This window comes from Dipteris shenzhenensis, chromosome 12, assembly GCF_047967505.1.
Source record: "Dipteris shenzhenensis isolate YYH24624 ecotype China chromosome 12, Dip_SZ_1.0, whole genome shotgun sequence".
In the NCBI taxonomy this organism is placed as follows: Eukaryota; Viridiplantae; Streptophyta; class Polypodiopsida; order Gleicheniales; family Dipteridaceae; genus Dipteris; species Dipteris shenzhenensis.
Window position 1 is genome coordinate 37,175,076 of NC_141607.1, and position 15,426 is coordinate 37,190,501.

General features: G+C 44.2%; 1 protein-coding gene across 2 annotated transcripts; it reads left to right on the forward strand.

Annotated features, from left to right (window-relative positions):
- The first annotated feature begins 12,158 nt into the window (after window positions 1–12,158).
- LOC147896172 (small ribosomal subunit protein cS23-like) lies at window positions 12,159–13,839 on the forward strand. 2 transcript variants are annotated; one of them, XM_087383230.1, is made up of 3 exons: window positions 12,159–12,489; window positions 12,741–13,037; window positions 13,302–13,836. In XM_087383230.1, the coding sequence occupies exons 1-2, from the start codon at window positions 12,283–12,285 to the stop codon at window positions 13,011–13,013; spliced, it is 480 nt and encodes a 159-aa protein (XP_087239356.1). In that variant the 5' UTR covers window positions 12,159–12,282; the 3' UTR covers window positions 13,014–13,037; window positions 13,302–13,836. The 2 variants fall into 2 exon arrangements, with proteins under 2 accessions (XP_087239356.1, XP_087239355.1); XM_087383229.1 differs by having other exon boundaries at window positions 12,741–13,839.
- Window positions 13,840–15,426: the final 1,587 nt, after the last annotated feature.

A 15,426-nucleotide genomic window follows, 5' to 3' on the forward strand; every position in this document is an offset into this window, starting at 1 on the left:
TATGCTGACGAAGAGTCTACCTAGTCAGCAGTTTGAGTATTGTCGTGTATTGATGGGCATTGGATAGTATGCTCACTGGTTGTTCTCTGTTAAAGGCACATTTTCCTTTAAGTGGGAGGTTGTGGGGGTTAAAGGTCACTGTGCCTTTACCCCAGTTATGTACAATACTCAAACACATATATAAATGAATGAAAAAGAAGATTAGGGTGGTTGTGCATCCACCAAAACTTGTGTGGCTCTCTGTCTCTCTCTCTCCCTCTTCCGTTCTTGCTTCCATTGAGAGCACTCTCACAGAGAAGCTGCGCAAGTTCAGAGACCTACTTGGTTTGCAAGAATTGGGATTGAGCTCGAGGGGGAGTGTTGAGATATCGAGCTCCACTCATGATATGCCAGGGTGACCATTGTGCATTTATGTCACCGATTTGTTAGCTACAGATGCGGTTGGTACACCGCCCATGAATAATAGCTGGATGACAGCTATCTTTATGTACTCTAGTTAGTGGCTCAGTTAGTATGCGACCTAGGTTAGCTGAGTTTGGTTTGAGACCACATATAGGGTTCACCTATTCCTTTTGTACTGAGAGAGTTCTTTTTGCTTTCACAACTAAGAAGAGGAAAAATATTTTCAGCCTCCACCTTTGTGTGTATTCCCCCATTGTGTATGTGAGAAAGCTGCAAGTGAGACTCCTTACTTCTCTCCCACTCTCTTCACAGCTAGGCTTTTGTATGTCCATATAGCTCATATGCTGAGCTCATCCAGCTTATTTTTCTCTACAAGCATCACTTGATCGCACTTCTAGTCCACCACCATGGTGATGACCAATAGCAACACACAAACTTTGGACTAGAAAGTCCATTGGAACCATAACTTCTAAGACAGACCATTCAAAATGTTGTCCTATATGTCCACAATGCAGCAAGTAGTATTGTATCCCAATCCAGTCAATTTGAATTGACATTTTTACTAGATTTGGCTTGTCCATTACACTAGTAGTAGTATGTTATAGCCACTTGGTGTACCACTATAAATTGTTTGGTGAGCAACTCAAACACTTCATTCATAAAATAAGTTCCTTGATCATTGACAAACTCAATTAGGCATCTATACCTGCATCTAACCTTAAGCTATACTTCCAAGGGTAACTGCCTATGCTTAACCTTTGGCATGTGATCGAGAAAAGTTCCTTGAGATAAGTAGTATAACATCTCATTGTTGACTCTGTGCCAACATGATCTTATGTAGAAAGAGAATGTGTTACAACTTTGTGTTACAACTTCTACATACGACTTTGTGTTACAACTTCTACATATGACTTCTACATGTAGAAAGAGAATGTGTTACAGCTTTGTGATACAACTTTGTGTTACAACTTCTACATACGACTTCTACATGTAGAAAGAAAATGTGTTACAACTTCGTGATACAACTTTGTGTTACTTCTACATATGACTTCTACATGTAGAAAGAGAATGTGTTACAACTTTGTGATACTTCTTTGTGTTACAACTTCTACATACGACTTCTACATGTAGACATACTCTATGACATCACTGAAAAATATCTTTGTGCTTTTGCACCATGTTGATGATGTCAATCTCACGATAAATGTAGAGAGAGAAGCTCTCCAACTTGTATAAATGCCCCATAATGGAATGAAGCCCACACTCTTTGGGGCATTGTGTTGAGTCTACTTTGGTATTCCAAGCATTTGTCTATAGTGTCCATGCTTCCTTGCACTCCATGTCCAAAAGGTCCAAAAGCATGTCCTAACCTTACAACTCCTCCTCCCCTCTCCTCCAACCTTGCAACCCATCCTCTCCCTCCTCCTCTTCCTCCTCCCTCCTCCTCCTCCTCCTCCCTCCTCTGCCTCCTCCTCTCTCCTTGCTCCCTCCTCTCTCTTCTTTCCCCCATGCTCTTACACCTTCTTTCTCTTCCACTCCTATGCTCCCCCTAAACCCTTTGTTCCTCATCCCTTAAACTCCATGATCTACGAGGGAGACGAGTTCTCCACCATGTACTCCACCCTAGACCTTGGAACCTCCTTCTAACCCTGGACTCCTTCTAAACCTTGGAACTCCTTCTAAACCTGGAACCTCTTTCTAACCCTGGAACCTCCTTCTGAACCTTGGAACCTCCTTCTAAACCGTGGAACCTCCTTCTAAACCCTGGAACTCCTTCTAAACCTTGAAACCTCCTTCTAAACCCTGGAACTCCTTCTAAACCCTGGAACCTCCTTCTTACCCTGGAACCTCCTTCTGAACCTTGGAATCTCCTTCTAACCTTGGACTCCTTCTAAACCTTGGAACCTCCTTCTAAACCTTGGAACCTCCTTCTAACCCTAGAACCTCCTTCTAACCTTTAAGCTCCTCCTAAACCCTACAACCCCCAATGAAGGAGAAAGCCTTCATTACCTCAATCATGATGATACACATTCCTTTTACAAATGCATGCACTTTGTTTGCTTGCCACACTTAAGCCTACGTCTCTCATCGGAACACGACTCGAGGTCCTATGTCATGTTCCGGTGAGAGACGTAGGCTTAAGTGTGGCAAGCAAACAAAGTGCATGCATTTATAAAAGGAACGTGTATCATCATGATTGAGGTAATGAAGGCTTTCTCCTTCATTGGGGGTTGCAGGGTTTAGGAGGAGCTTAAGGGTTAGAAGGAGGTTCCATGGCTAGAAGGAGGTTTAGAAGGAGGTTCTAGGGTTTAGAAGCAGTCCAAGGTTAGAAGGAGATTCCAAGGTTCAGAAGGAGGTTCTAAGGTAAGAAGGAGGTTCCAGGGTTTAGAAGGAGTTCCAAGGTTTAGAAGGAGGTTCCAGGGTTTAGAAGGAGTTCCAGGGTTAAGAAGGAGGTTCCACGGTTTAAAAGGAGGTTCCAAGGTTCAGAAGGAGGTTCCAGGGTTAGAAGGAGGTTCTAGGGTTTAGAAGGAGTTCCAGGGTTTAGAAGGAGTCCACGGTTAGAAGGAGGTTCCAAGGTCTAGGGTGGAGTGCATGGTGGAGAACTCGTCTCCCTCGTAGATCATGGAGTTTAAGGGATGAGGAACAAAGGGTTTAGGGGGAGCATAGGAGTGGGAGAGAAAGAAGGTGTAAGAGCATGGGGGAAAGAAGAGAAAGGAGGGAGCGAGGAGAGAGGAGGAGGCAGAGGAGGGAGGAGGAGGAGGAGGAGGGAGGAGGAGGAGGGAGAGGATGGGTTGCAAGGTTGGAGGAGAGGGGAGGAGGAGTTGCAAGGTTAGAACATGCTTTTGGACATGGAGTGCAAGGAAGCATGGACACTTTAGACAAATGCTGGAATACCAAAGTAGACTCAACACAATGCCCCAAAGAGTGTGGGCTTCGTTCCATTATGGGGTATTTATACAAAATGGAGAGCTTCTCTCTCTACATGTAGGAATGGTAACACAAAATGTAACACATTCTCTTTCTACATGTAGAAGTCGTATGTAGAAGTTGTAACACAAAGTTGTAACACATTCTCTTTCTACATGTAGAAGTCGTATGTAGAAGTTGTAACACAAAGTTGTATCACAAAGTTGTACCACATTCTCTTTCTACATGTAGAAGTCATATGTAGAAGTAACACAAAGTCATATGTAGAAGTTGTAACACAAAGTTGTAACACATTCTCTTTCTACATAAGTTCATGTTGGCATAGAGTCAACATACTCCCGAATCCATTTTATTACCCGTCCTTGGGTTATGGCTTATTTTGATTTCAGAGTTGGGATGCCATGTGCGTAATCCAGTCATTCCTGCTATAATGCTGTTGCACCATACAATTTGTGGTCTATAGTCAAGAAGCTTATCTCCTCTTAAGGAGGGGTAGATGGCTGTGAATTTCAGAGGGGATCTCGTTGCTGAGGTTGCAGACTTTGCCAACAAATCTTCTTGGGAAGAGGTTTGGCAGGGTTCTTGTTGTTGAGGCTGGCATTTCTTGCTATCTTGCATACATGTTGGTTGCAATTGCACCCGTATCATTGAGCTTATAGATAATTAGTATGCAAGTCTGATATTTTTGCATATAGGAGACGGCTGTGATGTTTGGCAGGGGTCTCATTGTGGAGGCTGCAGACTCCTTTGCCAATTCATCTTGAGTTTTGGCATAGCTTCTTGTCCTGCTTGTGAATTCATTGCATGCTTTGAGAGTATGGAATGAAAGTGTGTGATACTATTTTTGATGCAATCTATTATGTGCCTATGCAAAATTATGTGAGTGCATGTGATGTGTCTAACTATATGCTTATTTGTGGGATTTAATAGGGAAACTAAGACTCAAACATCCCTAATACGAAATTGATTAGGTCTTCCTAAATGTGCAAAAACGTGCATATGCCAGTGAGTGTGCGTGTAACAATCTAGTGCAAACTATATGTGCAAAAACGTGCATATGCAAGTGACTGCTTGTGATACAATCTAATCCTAACTAAGGAAGACTTGGTTTCCCAAATCGTCGTTTTTGTCGAGGATGGCTTGTGTGTTGAAGTAGTAGCACTTTAGTTGGCTCTCGGTTATTTTTGTGTTGAATTGGACTCCGTCCAAGGTTTCTAGCAGCACAGCTTGAACTTCATATGCTTTTCATGGTCTTGGCATTGCTATGGGGACACTGCCACTTGTGTAATTCTTGAAGTACTCAGCACTTCTTGAAGATCAACCTTTGATGTGTTGAACTAGCCTGAATGTGCCATGTGTATGGGGTGGCATAGTATTATAATTTGTTTGGCTCTTGGAGACCCCTTTTTTTTGGGGGGGGTGAGTTCTCTTGATCGATCTTCATACGCACATGTGGCTTATACTTTCGAAACTTCTTATTCAAGAGGTGGTGATTTTGATTTTGAGGGAGTTGACTTTGCAAGGTACAATTTGACGATCCTTGATTGGACTCATTCGAATTCATTGAAGTGCTCGGCCTTGGCTTTTTTGCGATTTCCTCCAACTTTCTTGCGGGATCTTCTGCTGTTATTCAACTTTGGAGGTTCAACTTTTGGGAGCTCGACTGCCATTAGGGCATGCAGAATGGCTAAGTCATTATGAAAGATTTGATCTTCAATTTTAGCATTTTAGCCTCTATTTCAAGGTCCCAAGGAAAATATGAGTCATCATTTGTATGGGTACCTTCTTCAGGTTCATTTTCCCACTCGAGGCCAGCCATAAAGAATGGCATCTCTAGATCGATTGGTTCTTCATGTTGGAGTGGAGGATCTACCTGTAGCACCTTAGCATCAATCTGTGAGAAGTTGGGGTCTAATGAATGGCAGTTGTCAATGGTTGCCAATGTTTGTATCCAGTTATTGACATTGCTTTGTGAGTCACCTGCTATGGCATGCTGTTGCAAGGGAGCTGATTTGCTTGAGATTGTTGTTGAAGATGTGTCATCCAACGCTCTAGGCACAATTGGTTTCACCCTGATTGCAATGTCTCGATTTTGGATTGTCAGTCTATCAGTTCCCCAGTCATGGAGGACTGATTCTTCCCATAACCAAGGACGTCCCAGTAAGATTTGATAGGATTTTTTGGGGAGATCCAAGATTGTGAATTGAAGGGAAAAGTGGACTCCTGCGATCTTTGTGGACACGCCATTCACTATCTCCAAGGGTTTAGCCCGTGAATCATCGACAAGGCATATGTTGAAATTAGCCTTTTTCATTGGTGGGAGACCCCATTTTTTGTAGAGCTCCTTTGATAAGACATTTACACTTGCTCCACCATCCACTATGGCTTGGACTTCATTATATGGTGTGTGGATCAAAGGCACAGTAATGTTGCGTATGTCATCTCTCTCACCCACACAGAGATATCTTCAATATCATTCATAGGTGGAGGGGGATTTGCGAGTTCAACCCATCCTTTGAAACTCTCCTAGAGATTGGGACAATTCCGTAAGAGGATTCTGATGGAAATTGACACAGGGCAACTCAGGATGCTAGAGAGTGCGGCTCCTTCAAGTTGACGTGGCGGTACATTATGCTCTCGAGTCTGTTGTTGGAATAGAGGCTCAAGTATAGTATCATTACTTTGTGGGGCCAAGTCATGGATTGGGTCTTGATCTTGTTTCTCAGCCTCAAACTGAGCTTGTTTCCCAGCCTCAAATTGGGCTTGTTCCTTTTGTACCCATTGTTGAAGTGCCTGAAAGCGAGCCTTCGCCACCTCTGCATTTGGATATGGAGCTCCTTTTATTTGAGGCTCGGGAGTTGATGTGGATGAACTCGGATGCTCATTTCTTGGCGGAGGTGGAGGAAGTTGTGCTTTCTTTTTAAGAAGTCGCTTTGATTGGATTGGAATGATAGGGTCCTTGGTGGCCTCTTTCTGTTGGCATGTAATTACATTTGCAAGTTGTGATTTTACACTTGCAAACCCAGACTTTGATGGTCCACCCCAATGATGCCGATTGGGACGTCAGGCTTAATCTTTGTTTGTTCTGGGACCTTATTTTGCATGGGACAATCCATACAGGCATGTCCTATGCCACAATCTCGACAGAGTGGTTGGAAAGTAGCTGGGCTACCATGATGAGGGCACTCTGCAATATGGTGATTTTCACCACAACCGTAGCACTTGATTGGTGCTCGAAATGTGTTGGGTCGTACTTGATTTGCATAAACTGGTATTAGACCCTCTGCACCTTCTACATAGTACACTGGGTACTCTGCTTCATACTTAAATAACGAGTCTACTTCCTCGACTTGTAATTGATGTATTGGAACTGCCTGAGGAGCGGGGTTTGGTGCTCTTGGATATGGTCGTGGATTCGGATTCCTGAGTAGTTATGGGACTTGTGTCCAAACGGGAACAGGATTTAGCCTTGGAGCTGGGGGCACTTGTGCAAGTGCCGGTTGCCTGTACATTGGCATGGGTGCCGCTTGGTATTGTTGAGTTCGAGGCAGGTTGTTGCGCATGTTGAAGATGCAACTATTTTCATCATGGCCGCCGACGATGCAGATATGGCACCACAACCTTGGTGGTGGATCTGCTTGTGCAGTGATCTTGGCTCTGAGGACCGGGCACTCATTTGCTGTATGATTTGCCATGCAGTGTGGACACTAGACATTTTCTCGCCGTGGATATGTCTGAGTTGGCGGTTGAGACAAGTGAAGTTTTTGTTCCATGGCCTGCATCATGTCTTCTTTCAGCTTCATGGTCATGGCCTCTAGGCGATCTTCATTGGATGTTTCGACAATGAACTTGGATTTGCCTTTTTTGGAGTGCTTATCTCAGGTATTAGATCTACCATCATCACTACTAGTGTCTGAGTCCGTCATTCCATCCTCAATGTCAATGGTTGCTACATGAACAGCACTGAATGTTGCATAGCTACTTATCTTTTTCATATCCTTTCGGATTTTCTTTCTGAGTCCTGCAATTAACCGTGCCGTGAGGTACTTTGCATCTAGGCATGGGTCACATTTGGCGATTAATCATTTCATCTTACCTAGGTACGTGCATACATCTTCTCTCCAGCCTTGTTCGATCTTGCTAAGTTGGAGAGCGGGATCATCTTGTAGCCTCTCGGTTTGAAAGCATCGTTTGAATTCAGTTTGAAGTAGTTCCCATGTGGCGTGCTCTTCTACTAGAAGGTCTAGGTACCATTGAGACGTTCATCAGTTAAGGCCATGGGAAACCAAGCCACCTTGGTTTCATGGGATTGATCTCCACCTGCGCGGCATGCGACATCAAAATGCTGGAGGAATCGGGATGGGTCTCCCCTACCATTATATTTGGGAAGTTCCAGTTTTCCCAAGGGGCATCGGCCTTGATTGTTGTTATTTCTTCGATTGAAGAAATTGTTAGCCTCTACATCGAGCTCGATATCCCCATCATTGTCATGACGGCGTCCAGCCATGTTGGGGCGTGGAGGAGTTAAAGGGAGTGGTTGAATCTCCGAGGGGGATTCGAGGTAGAGGATTGGTGGGGGCAATTGTTGCAGCGGAGTTATATGCGAATGTGGTGAGCGTTGGAGTCGAAGGCATTGGCCAGAACGTAGCTGCATGTAGATTGGGCGAGATTTGCCAAGGGTGTCTCTGCCACAAGTGCGGGTGTGGATGTAGCTTTGTTAGGACGGTCAGAGTGGTGTTAGTTTGTGTAGGAACCGTCATGTTAATAATGTGTCTAAGATTGTCCTACGTGTGTAGGAAAATGTGCCGATGCAGATGGATCATTAATGGGAGGTCACGGCGTGAAAATACGAACGAATTTGTGCGAAACGAGGCCCACACGGGGGCAAATGAACGTGTGCTAGGGATGCTAAAATGGTGTGCAATGGGCTGGAAAAATACCCTGTAGCATGGTGTTTCCATGTGTGAAATCTGGGTTTAAACAGGGTCCAGTTTGGGTCCCAAATGGATGAGTTACGAGGGGTTAAAGTAGGGGTGAAATTGGCCTTTTTTTTGGGGAGGGTGTCCTAAGGGTGGTGTGAATGGACTTTAGGTTCAATTGAGGGGTTGTAACCAAGTGACTCTAGTTAGGGTAACTAACCTAGATCCTCCCAGTTGGGAGGTTAATCTAACTAATTTGACTAACTAGAGTTAGTGTCTAACTAAAGGTAGGTTGGACTAACCTAATTGTCAATACTAATCGAGGATAGATTAACCTAACCAAGGTTAATAAAACCAACTAACCTAACCTAATGATGGTTAGATTGACCATAGTTAGTTCAACTAACCTAGTTAGTGTAACTAACCAGCATTTAAACTAACCAAACTTAGGTGAAAACTAACTGAACTAAGGTCAAAACTAATCTAACCGAGGTTAATACTAACCTAACCTAGCCTAGTTTAACTAACCTAACTAACTAGACTTAAAACTTACCTAACTAAGGTTAACTTAACCCTAGGGTTAGCTTTAGGTTAGATCTTTTTTCTTTTTTTTTTTAGTGTGATTCTGTGGGGGACTTCTCGACGGCGGCGGCCAGGGGGGAGGGGGGCGTGGGTCTGTTGCACGGGGTCTGAGAGGGGGAGCACAGGGGAGCGGAGGGGAGAGGGGAGAGGAGGTGAGCGGTGGGGGGAGCTGTGGGGAGGGGAGAGGAGGGGAGCGACGGGGGCGGAGGGAGGGGTGTGAGGGAGGCGGGCGGAGGGCAGGCGCAGGTGGGCGGGGTGAGCGTTGCAGGGCGTGGTAGGACAAGGTGGCACGGGGAGGGGCGCGATAGGGCGGGGTGGTGCCAGGAGGGGCGTTAGGGTGACTGGGCGGTTGCGCGCTGCTGCGAGCCGCCGCGCATAGCAGCAAGGGCCTTTGGTCCTTGCTTAGGTTAGTAGAGGTTAGGAATAGTGCAGGGAGCGGCCGGTGAGGGGGTTGGGGGTAGAGAGAGAGAGAGAGAGAGAGAGAGAGAGAGAGAGAGGGGGGGGGGAAGGAGAGAGAGAAAGAGAGAGAGAAAGGAAGGGAGAACGAGAGAGAGAGTAAGAGAGGGAGATAGAGATAGATAGAGAGAGAGAGAGAGAGAGAGAGGGAGAGAGAGAGAGAGAGAGAGAGAGTAAGAGAGGGAGATAGAGAGAGATAAAGAGAGAGAGAGTGTGAGAGAGAAAGAAAGAAAGAGAGAGAGAAGGTTCAGAAGGAGGTTCAGAAGGAGGTTCCAGGGTTTAGAAGGAGGTTCCAAAGTTTAGAAGGAGTTCCAGGGTTTAAAAGGAGGTCCAGGGTTTAGAAGGAGGTTCCAGGGTTAGAAGGAGGTTCCAGGGTTTAGAAGGAGTTCCAAGGTTTAGAAGGAGTCCAAGGTTAGAAGGAGGTTTTAAGGTTCAGGGTAGAGTACATGGTGGAGAACTCGTCTCCCTCGTAGATCATGGAGTTTAAGGGATGAGGAACAAAGGGTTTAGGGGGAGCATAGGAGTCGGAGAGAAAGAAGGTGTAAGAGCATGGGGGAAAGAAGAGAGAGGAGGGAGGAGGAGGAGGGAGGAGGAGGAGAGAGGAGGAGGCGGAGGAGGGAGGAGGAGGAGGGAGAGGATGGGTTGCAAGGTTGGAGGAGAGGGGAGGATGAGTCACAAGGTATGGACATGCTTTTGGACATGGAGTGCAAGGAAGCATGGACACTTGAGACAAATGCTTGGAATACCAAAGTAGACTCAACACAATGCCTCAAAGAGTGTGGGCTTCATTCCATTATATGGTATTTATACAAGTTGGAGAGCTTCTCTCTCTGCATGTAGGAATTGTAACACAAAGTTGTAACACATTCTCTTTCTACATGTAGAAGTTGTATGTAGAAGTTGTAACACAAAGTTGTAACACATTCTCTTTCTACATGTAGAATTCGTATGTAGAAGTTGTAATACAAAGTTGTATCACAAAGTTGTAACACATTCTCTTTCTACATAAGTTCATGTTGGCACAAAGTCAACACTCATCACACTCTATTTTAGGAAAATCAATTGCAAACAAGCATCTGATTTTGGGAGTTCTGCTAATATGACTTGGAATTCAAGATCCACTTCCCATCTTTCCATGTTGCTTCTGAGCAATTTTGGGTGCTCTTGCCATAATGGGCACTCGGCCATGGTATGATTACCATTACCAAGATAGCACTTGATCCCTGAAGAACCTTGGTTCTTGCCCTTACCATTCGTGCATTTACCCTTAGCTTGCTCAGGCTTTGGCAGTCGTACTTCTTTAGACTTAAACTCAAGTTTTACTTGATTTAGTCTTCCTCATTAATATCCTATTTGAACCTCTTGAGAAAAGCTTTAGACATTTGTTGCCACTCTTTGAAATAACTAATTGGAAATTGGTTAGACTAGTATTCTTCTAGTCAATGTACACGATATATAATTCAGATATTCTTCTTTTGTCTCACAACATCATTAATGTGACAACTTAGAGAAAACTGCAAAATCTTTATGTGTCTTCATCTTTAGGTCCCCTAAAATCTTGAAACCTGACCTTGATTGGACTAGCTCGCTTCACTTTAATAGTTGGGACCCTTGGGTCACTCTTCATCAGCAGAATGTTCATCCTTATGATGTCCATCTTTGTCTTGGCATTCATATGTGTGGACATGCTCATGATAACGTCCTCCAATAGATGGTGGGTACTCATCTTCTAGCCATGGGGACATTTGGAACTATCGAACTTGGTCTTTAATGACGTATGTGGCCACATCCTGGTACCAGATCCTGGTACCAGTGTAGGACTTGGAGTCCTAGTCTGTGGCAAGGGTGTAGGACTAGGTGTCCTATATTTAGACAATGGAGAAGGACTAGGCATCCTCTACCCTAATATAGTTTTGTAATGCAAGCCTTTGCTGACTTGGCCGCATCCATGACTTAATTGGAATCTCGGCCTAGACTATGTTTGCTCTCCTGTTCTACTTCTGATATGTGTGTGAGCCTTTTCCCCCCGCATGTGGCTAGGTCTTTGTCTCTTCATTGAGCAGGTGGTCTTTTGCTACCCTTGTCGTGGTCCCAATACTCATCCCATACGAACCGAATGAGTCAGACTCTATCCTAGATCCCAAGGCTCAATCATCACCAATACTTTAAATCATCATAAGAATTCGCACAAAGAAAGCAATACACATATTTGCTCATGTTGAGGAAGGTTGAATCTACTTCGAGGGGATCATTAAAGAGTGAGAAACACGAGAAAAAGATTGGGTGCATTGAGTTTGGAACTCTTAAGCACATTTGTAAAGTATGAAGAGATCCATTGCAATCACCTAGCTTATGTGGGTCTGTCAAGCATATGCTTTCATAAGGAGCATGGGGTGTTGCCAAGAGGTGCGTGAACATGGGCCGCATTGACACAAGGTAAGGGTTACTTGAACAACGGATTCAACTCGAAAGGCATTCTTTTGAAGAGGGAGGTATTAGTAACCAAAAGATTTTCCGGAATGGTGTTCTTCGGAAGAGGGAGGTATTAGTAACCAAATGCTTTTCCCTACTTTCACTTAATTAGTTTTTAATGGGGTGGTAATGCTCTAGTGCACTCCTCACCTTGGGACAAAGTCAATCTACACGGGCATGGTAAGGCTGAGTTCACACCACCCATCGACCATCCTCTAAAAGGTGGTGTGAAGGGTTGCCGTCCTAGTTGGCCCAATAGGAGGGATGAGCCTGGACACCGACATGATGGCCGTGCACTCGATGGCCAACTCTTCCAACTGCTACATGCTTGGCCCATTCCATCTTTTGCAACGAGTCACACGCTGGTGAGATAAATTAAGAGCGTGATCACTACGGTGTGAACATCCTCCAATTGTCACGGGTAGGGAGTCAATGTAGTTGAGCAAGGTAAGGTACAGAAGGATAGAATTCTTTGGGTGCTTGTTGTGGGAGAGCACTTATATTATAAGAGGAGCTTGTGGCTATGGCGTCCTTGTCCATGGTCTCCCCTTTGTCTCTCTCCTCCTCCCATTCCTCTCTCATCCGTCCAGCTCCCTTCTTGCTCCCTTTGAAGCCCCTCCGCTGTGCACCTTCCTCCACTCCCTCCACCTTTGTAGCTTCTGCAGCTGCCGACGTTTCACCCTCTCCTGCCCTCTCTCCTCCCCTCTCTCCATCGGCTCTCCGTAAGCAGGTGACCTTCCTTTCGTTACACTCTTCCCCCTCTCTTTTGGTGCTTTTAGGGGCTTTGGGCATATTTGTTACTGCTTGTTTTTCTTGTGCCCACATTTTCGTTTGTTCTTTTGATACTTTTTATATGAACTTTAAGTTATCTTTGCGGTAGCACGACATTTACGATTTTGGGCGCTGCCAATCAACTTGTTGTGCAAATGATACTTAATGAAGAGCAAGCGGGAGGTTGTTGACATTTTGTTGCTGTTCTAGAAAAACAACGTACCTTCCAAGCCCAGAAAGCAGCAAGTCATGTTGCGTTTCGTATGGATGGACAAGAACATTGGGCTTGCTCTCGATCATGTTGTTCCAGATCAGGGAACTGTTCCTCTAAGTCCTTACTTCTTTTGGCCTCGAAAAGATGCGTGGGAAGAGATCAAGACGAAGCTAGAGAGCAAAAAGTGGATATCTAGGAAGCAGACCATTCTCCTTCTCAACCAAGCCACAGATATTATCAATCTTTGGCAACAAAACGCAACTGGATAGTGACTGTCTTGGAATTCTGTGGATGTAAGTTAATTGTACACTATTTTGGTCCCCTGGGTTTGGAGTGCTTTATATGTTTGCATTGAGTGCTCACTTTATGGCATATTTCGTGGGGGGCAAAGCATATCTATGAGGCCTTCTCAATACTTTCTGAGCCTCGAAAGGGAATGTTGTCTTCTGTAGACTGACATGGAGCTATTCAAAAGACAGACTGATTTTTTCTGTTGAAGTATGGACTCTCTCATGAGCCAAACATGATCAGGTTTTTCGTTGCGTTTCGACATGCAGGGGATGTGTTCTTGATATTTGTCAGAGGGAATGTGCATTGTTAAGAGTTGAGCAAGCAAGATAGAGTTGAAAGTTTTATTAACCTGGTAATACCATTGTAAATTCAGAATTATCCTTCATACATAGCTGCAAAATTTGAACTTTAAGTTTGAATTTTTTTTTCGGGGGCTTTGTAAGCATGCCTTACGTAGTGCACAAAGAAGTATGGCACCTGTTAATTTCTTCGAGTCAAATCACGGGAAAGTTTGTCTGTAAGTTCTGCTCAATTAAAGGTATAATTCGAACCTTCTAGGTACCTGTAACTGCAGTAAGACGTGGAAAAATGATGCCATTGATCACAGTAGGGTTTTCACCTGGTCATTCTTTCTAGGGACAGTGGAGCACAGCAGTCAGCCGAGCATGTTTTTTTCAAAACAAGCAGTATACACTGTAAGATTTTATACTCCTGCTGAATTCAGGGAAATTTTCTTCTGGAAATCAGTTGTGGCTGAGAAAGTAAGTACAGTTGCTTCTTGTTATCACTAGCTTCTTGTCATGGAATCAACCTAGTCTGATTGTTTTGAAAATGCAATATGTGGGAATGCCAAAGTAGCTTATGTACATGGCATACAAGCAGACCAGCAGTTCGTCTTGAGAGGTGACTCTGTTACTGTCTACACGGGGTCATAAAACACATTCCAAAGTGAAATTTGAATAGCACTGCTGACGAGGACCATAACCTGTTTTCATAGTGGGATTTCTTTTGTGAGATGGTGGCTGACCTTACAGGTTGTTCTTCGTGAAGTCTTTTTACCTGGGTCAGCCTGCTTGGCATGCTTGTATCGGACAGCCATAGTACACATCAAATTAGGGCCTGACCTACAACAGGTTGTGTTTGTACCTGACGTGCAGCAGACAAGATGGTAGCAGGTGTGCCTAAATTGACTCCTGTTACGTGTCAATTGGCTGGTTGGCTGCTGGAACTCTGGACTTACTGTGTGACAGGCAAGGTAGCTATGTCAATCTGTTGGTTGACTTTCAAGATGTCTTAAACTTAGAAAAACTTTTGGCTGCACAGACACTGTTGGCTAGGTATGGATCACTTTAGAGCATGCAAAGATCAAATGCTTTATTATGATGGCTGTACCCAGGACAAATGTTGTTCAATGTGATGGGGTTAGCTAGTTCTAGGGACATCATTAGTTACAAGCTCATTTGTATGGACAGCTGGCCCTATATATTATAACCGTTTTGGATGTTTAGGCTTCAAACATACAGCTAGCTGTATGGGAAGCAGTTTGAGCTTTTCCAGGGCATCTTTTGTATTAGGTGCCTGAAAAGCTCATAAAAGAATCTAAACTGTTATGGTATTGGCCATGCCAACTATAAAGACTCCAGTTTTTTCTTTCATACTTCAAAACTGTCACTGGAGGTTGGGAATTGCTTACTAGTAGCTCTGGGGTTTTGTAGGTGACGTCCCTTGTATGCATGAAAGTTGACTGCGTAATCTCGTGGGTTATTCAATAGCTTACGCTGAAGCACGTTTAAAGACTTGTATAACCTTCTCCCCTTTCCTTATTGGTTGGTGTCCACATAGCTTGTGAGACTAATTTTTATTAGGATCTTATAAAATGAATCATCATTGCTGCAGGCCTTTTAAGAACATGCTCACCTGAGCCTACGTACCAGTTGAATTGATTGGCTGCATACTCAATCTTTCTTTGATAGGCAGGTGAGAATGTTTTTTATTAATTGTGTTAAATAGCGTTGTTTTAATTTGTTTGAAAGATCACTAGAGCTCATTAGGGGCCATTTGTATGAGAAATGCATGCCAAGCATCTCCCAAGTCCCCCTTTTTCCTCGAGGAACCTTACGTGTGAGTCCAAAGTGGAGCATATTTTTGGAGTGCATTACAAGCCATTTTGTATGATTTATGCATGTCAAGCTCCTAGCCATGATCCCCTTTTGAAAGTTGAGGGACGTTTTGGATGAGCGTATGAGCTTCGTAAGCTTTTTGGTACATGATGAAAGACAACGATTTGCAAATAAATGATTGTGAAGAATTCTGACTACAACCAATAACTTAACGATGTCTATTTTGTGGGCTAAGTGCTTGGGAGCTTTAGATTGTGGGCTACATGCTTGG

Bases quoted from the DNA above. Each gene is read 5' to 3' on its own strand.
- LOC147896172 (XM_087383229.1), top strand. From the start codon at position 12,283: ATGGCGTCCTTGTCCATGGTCTCCCCTTTGTCTCTCTCCTCCTCCCAT. The intron at 12,490-12,740 runs GTGACCTTCCTT...TTGCTGTTCTAG, and splicing joins CATCGGCTCTCCGTAAGCAG to AAAAACAACGTACCTTCCAA.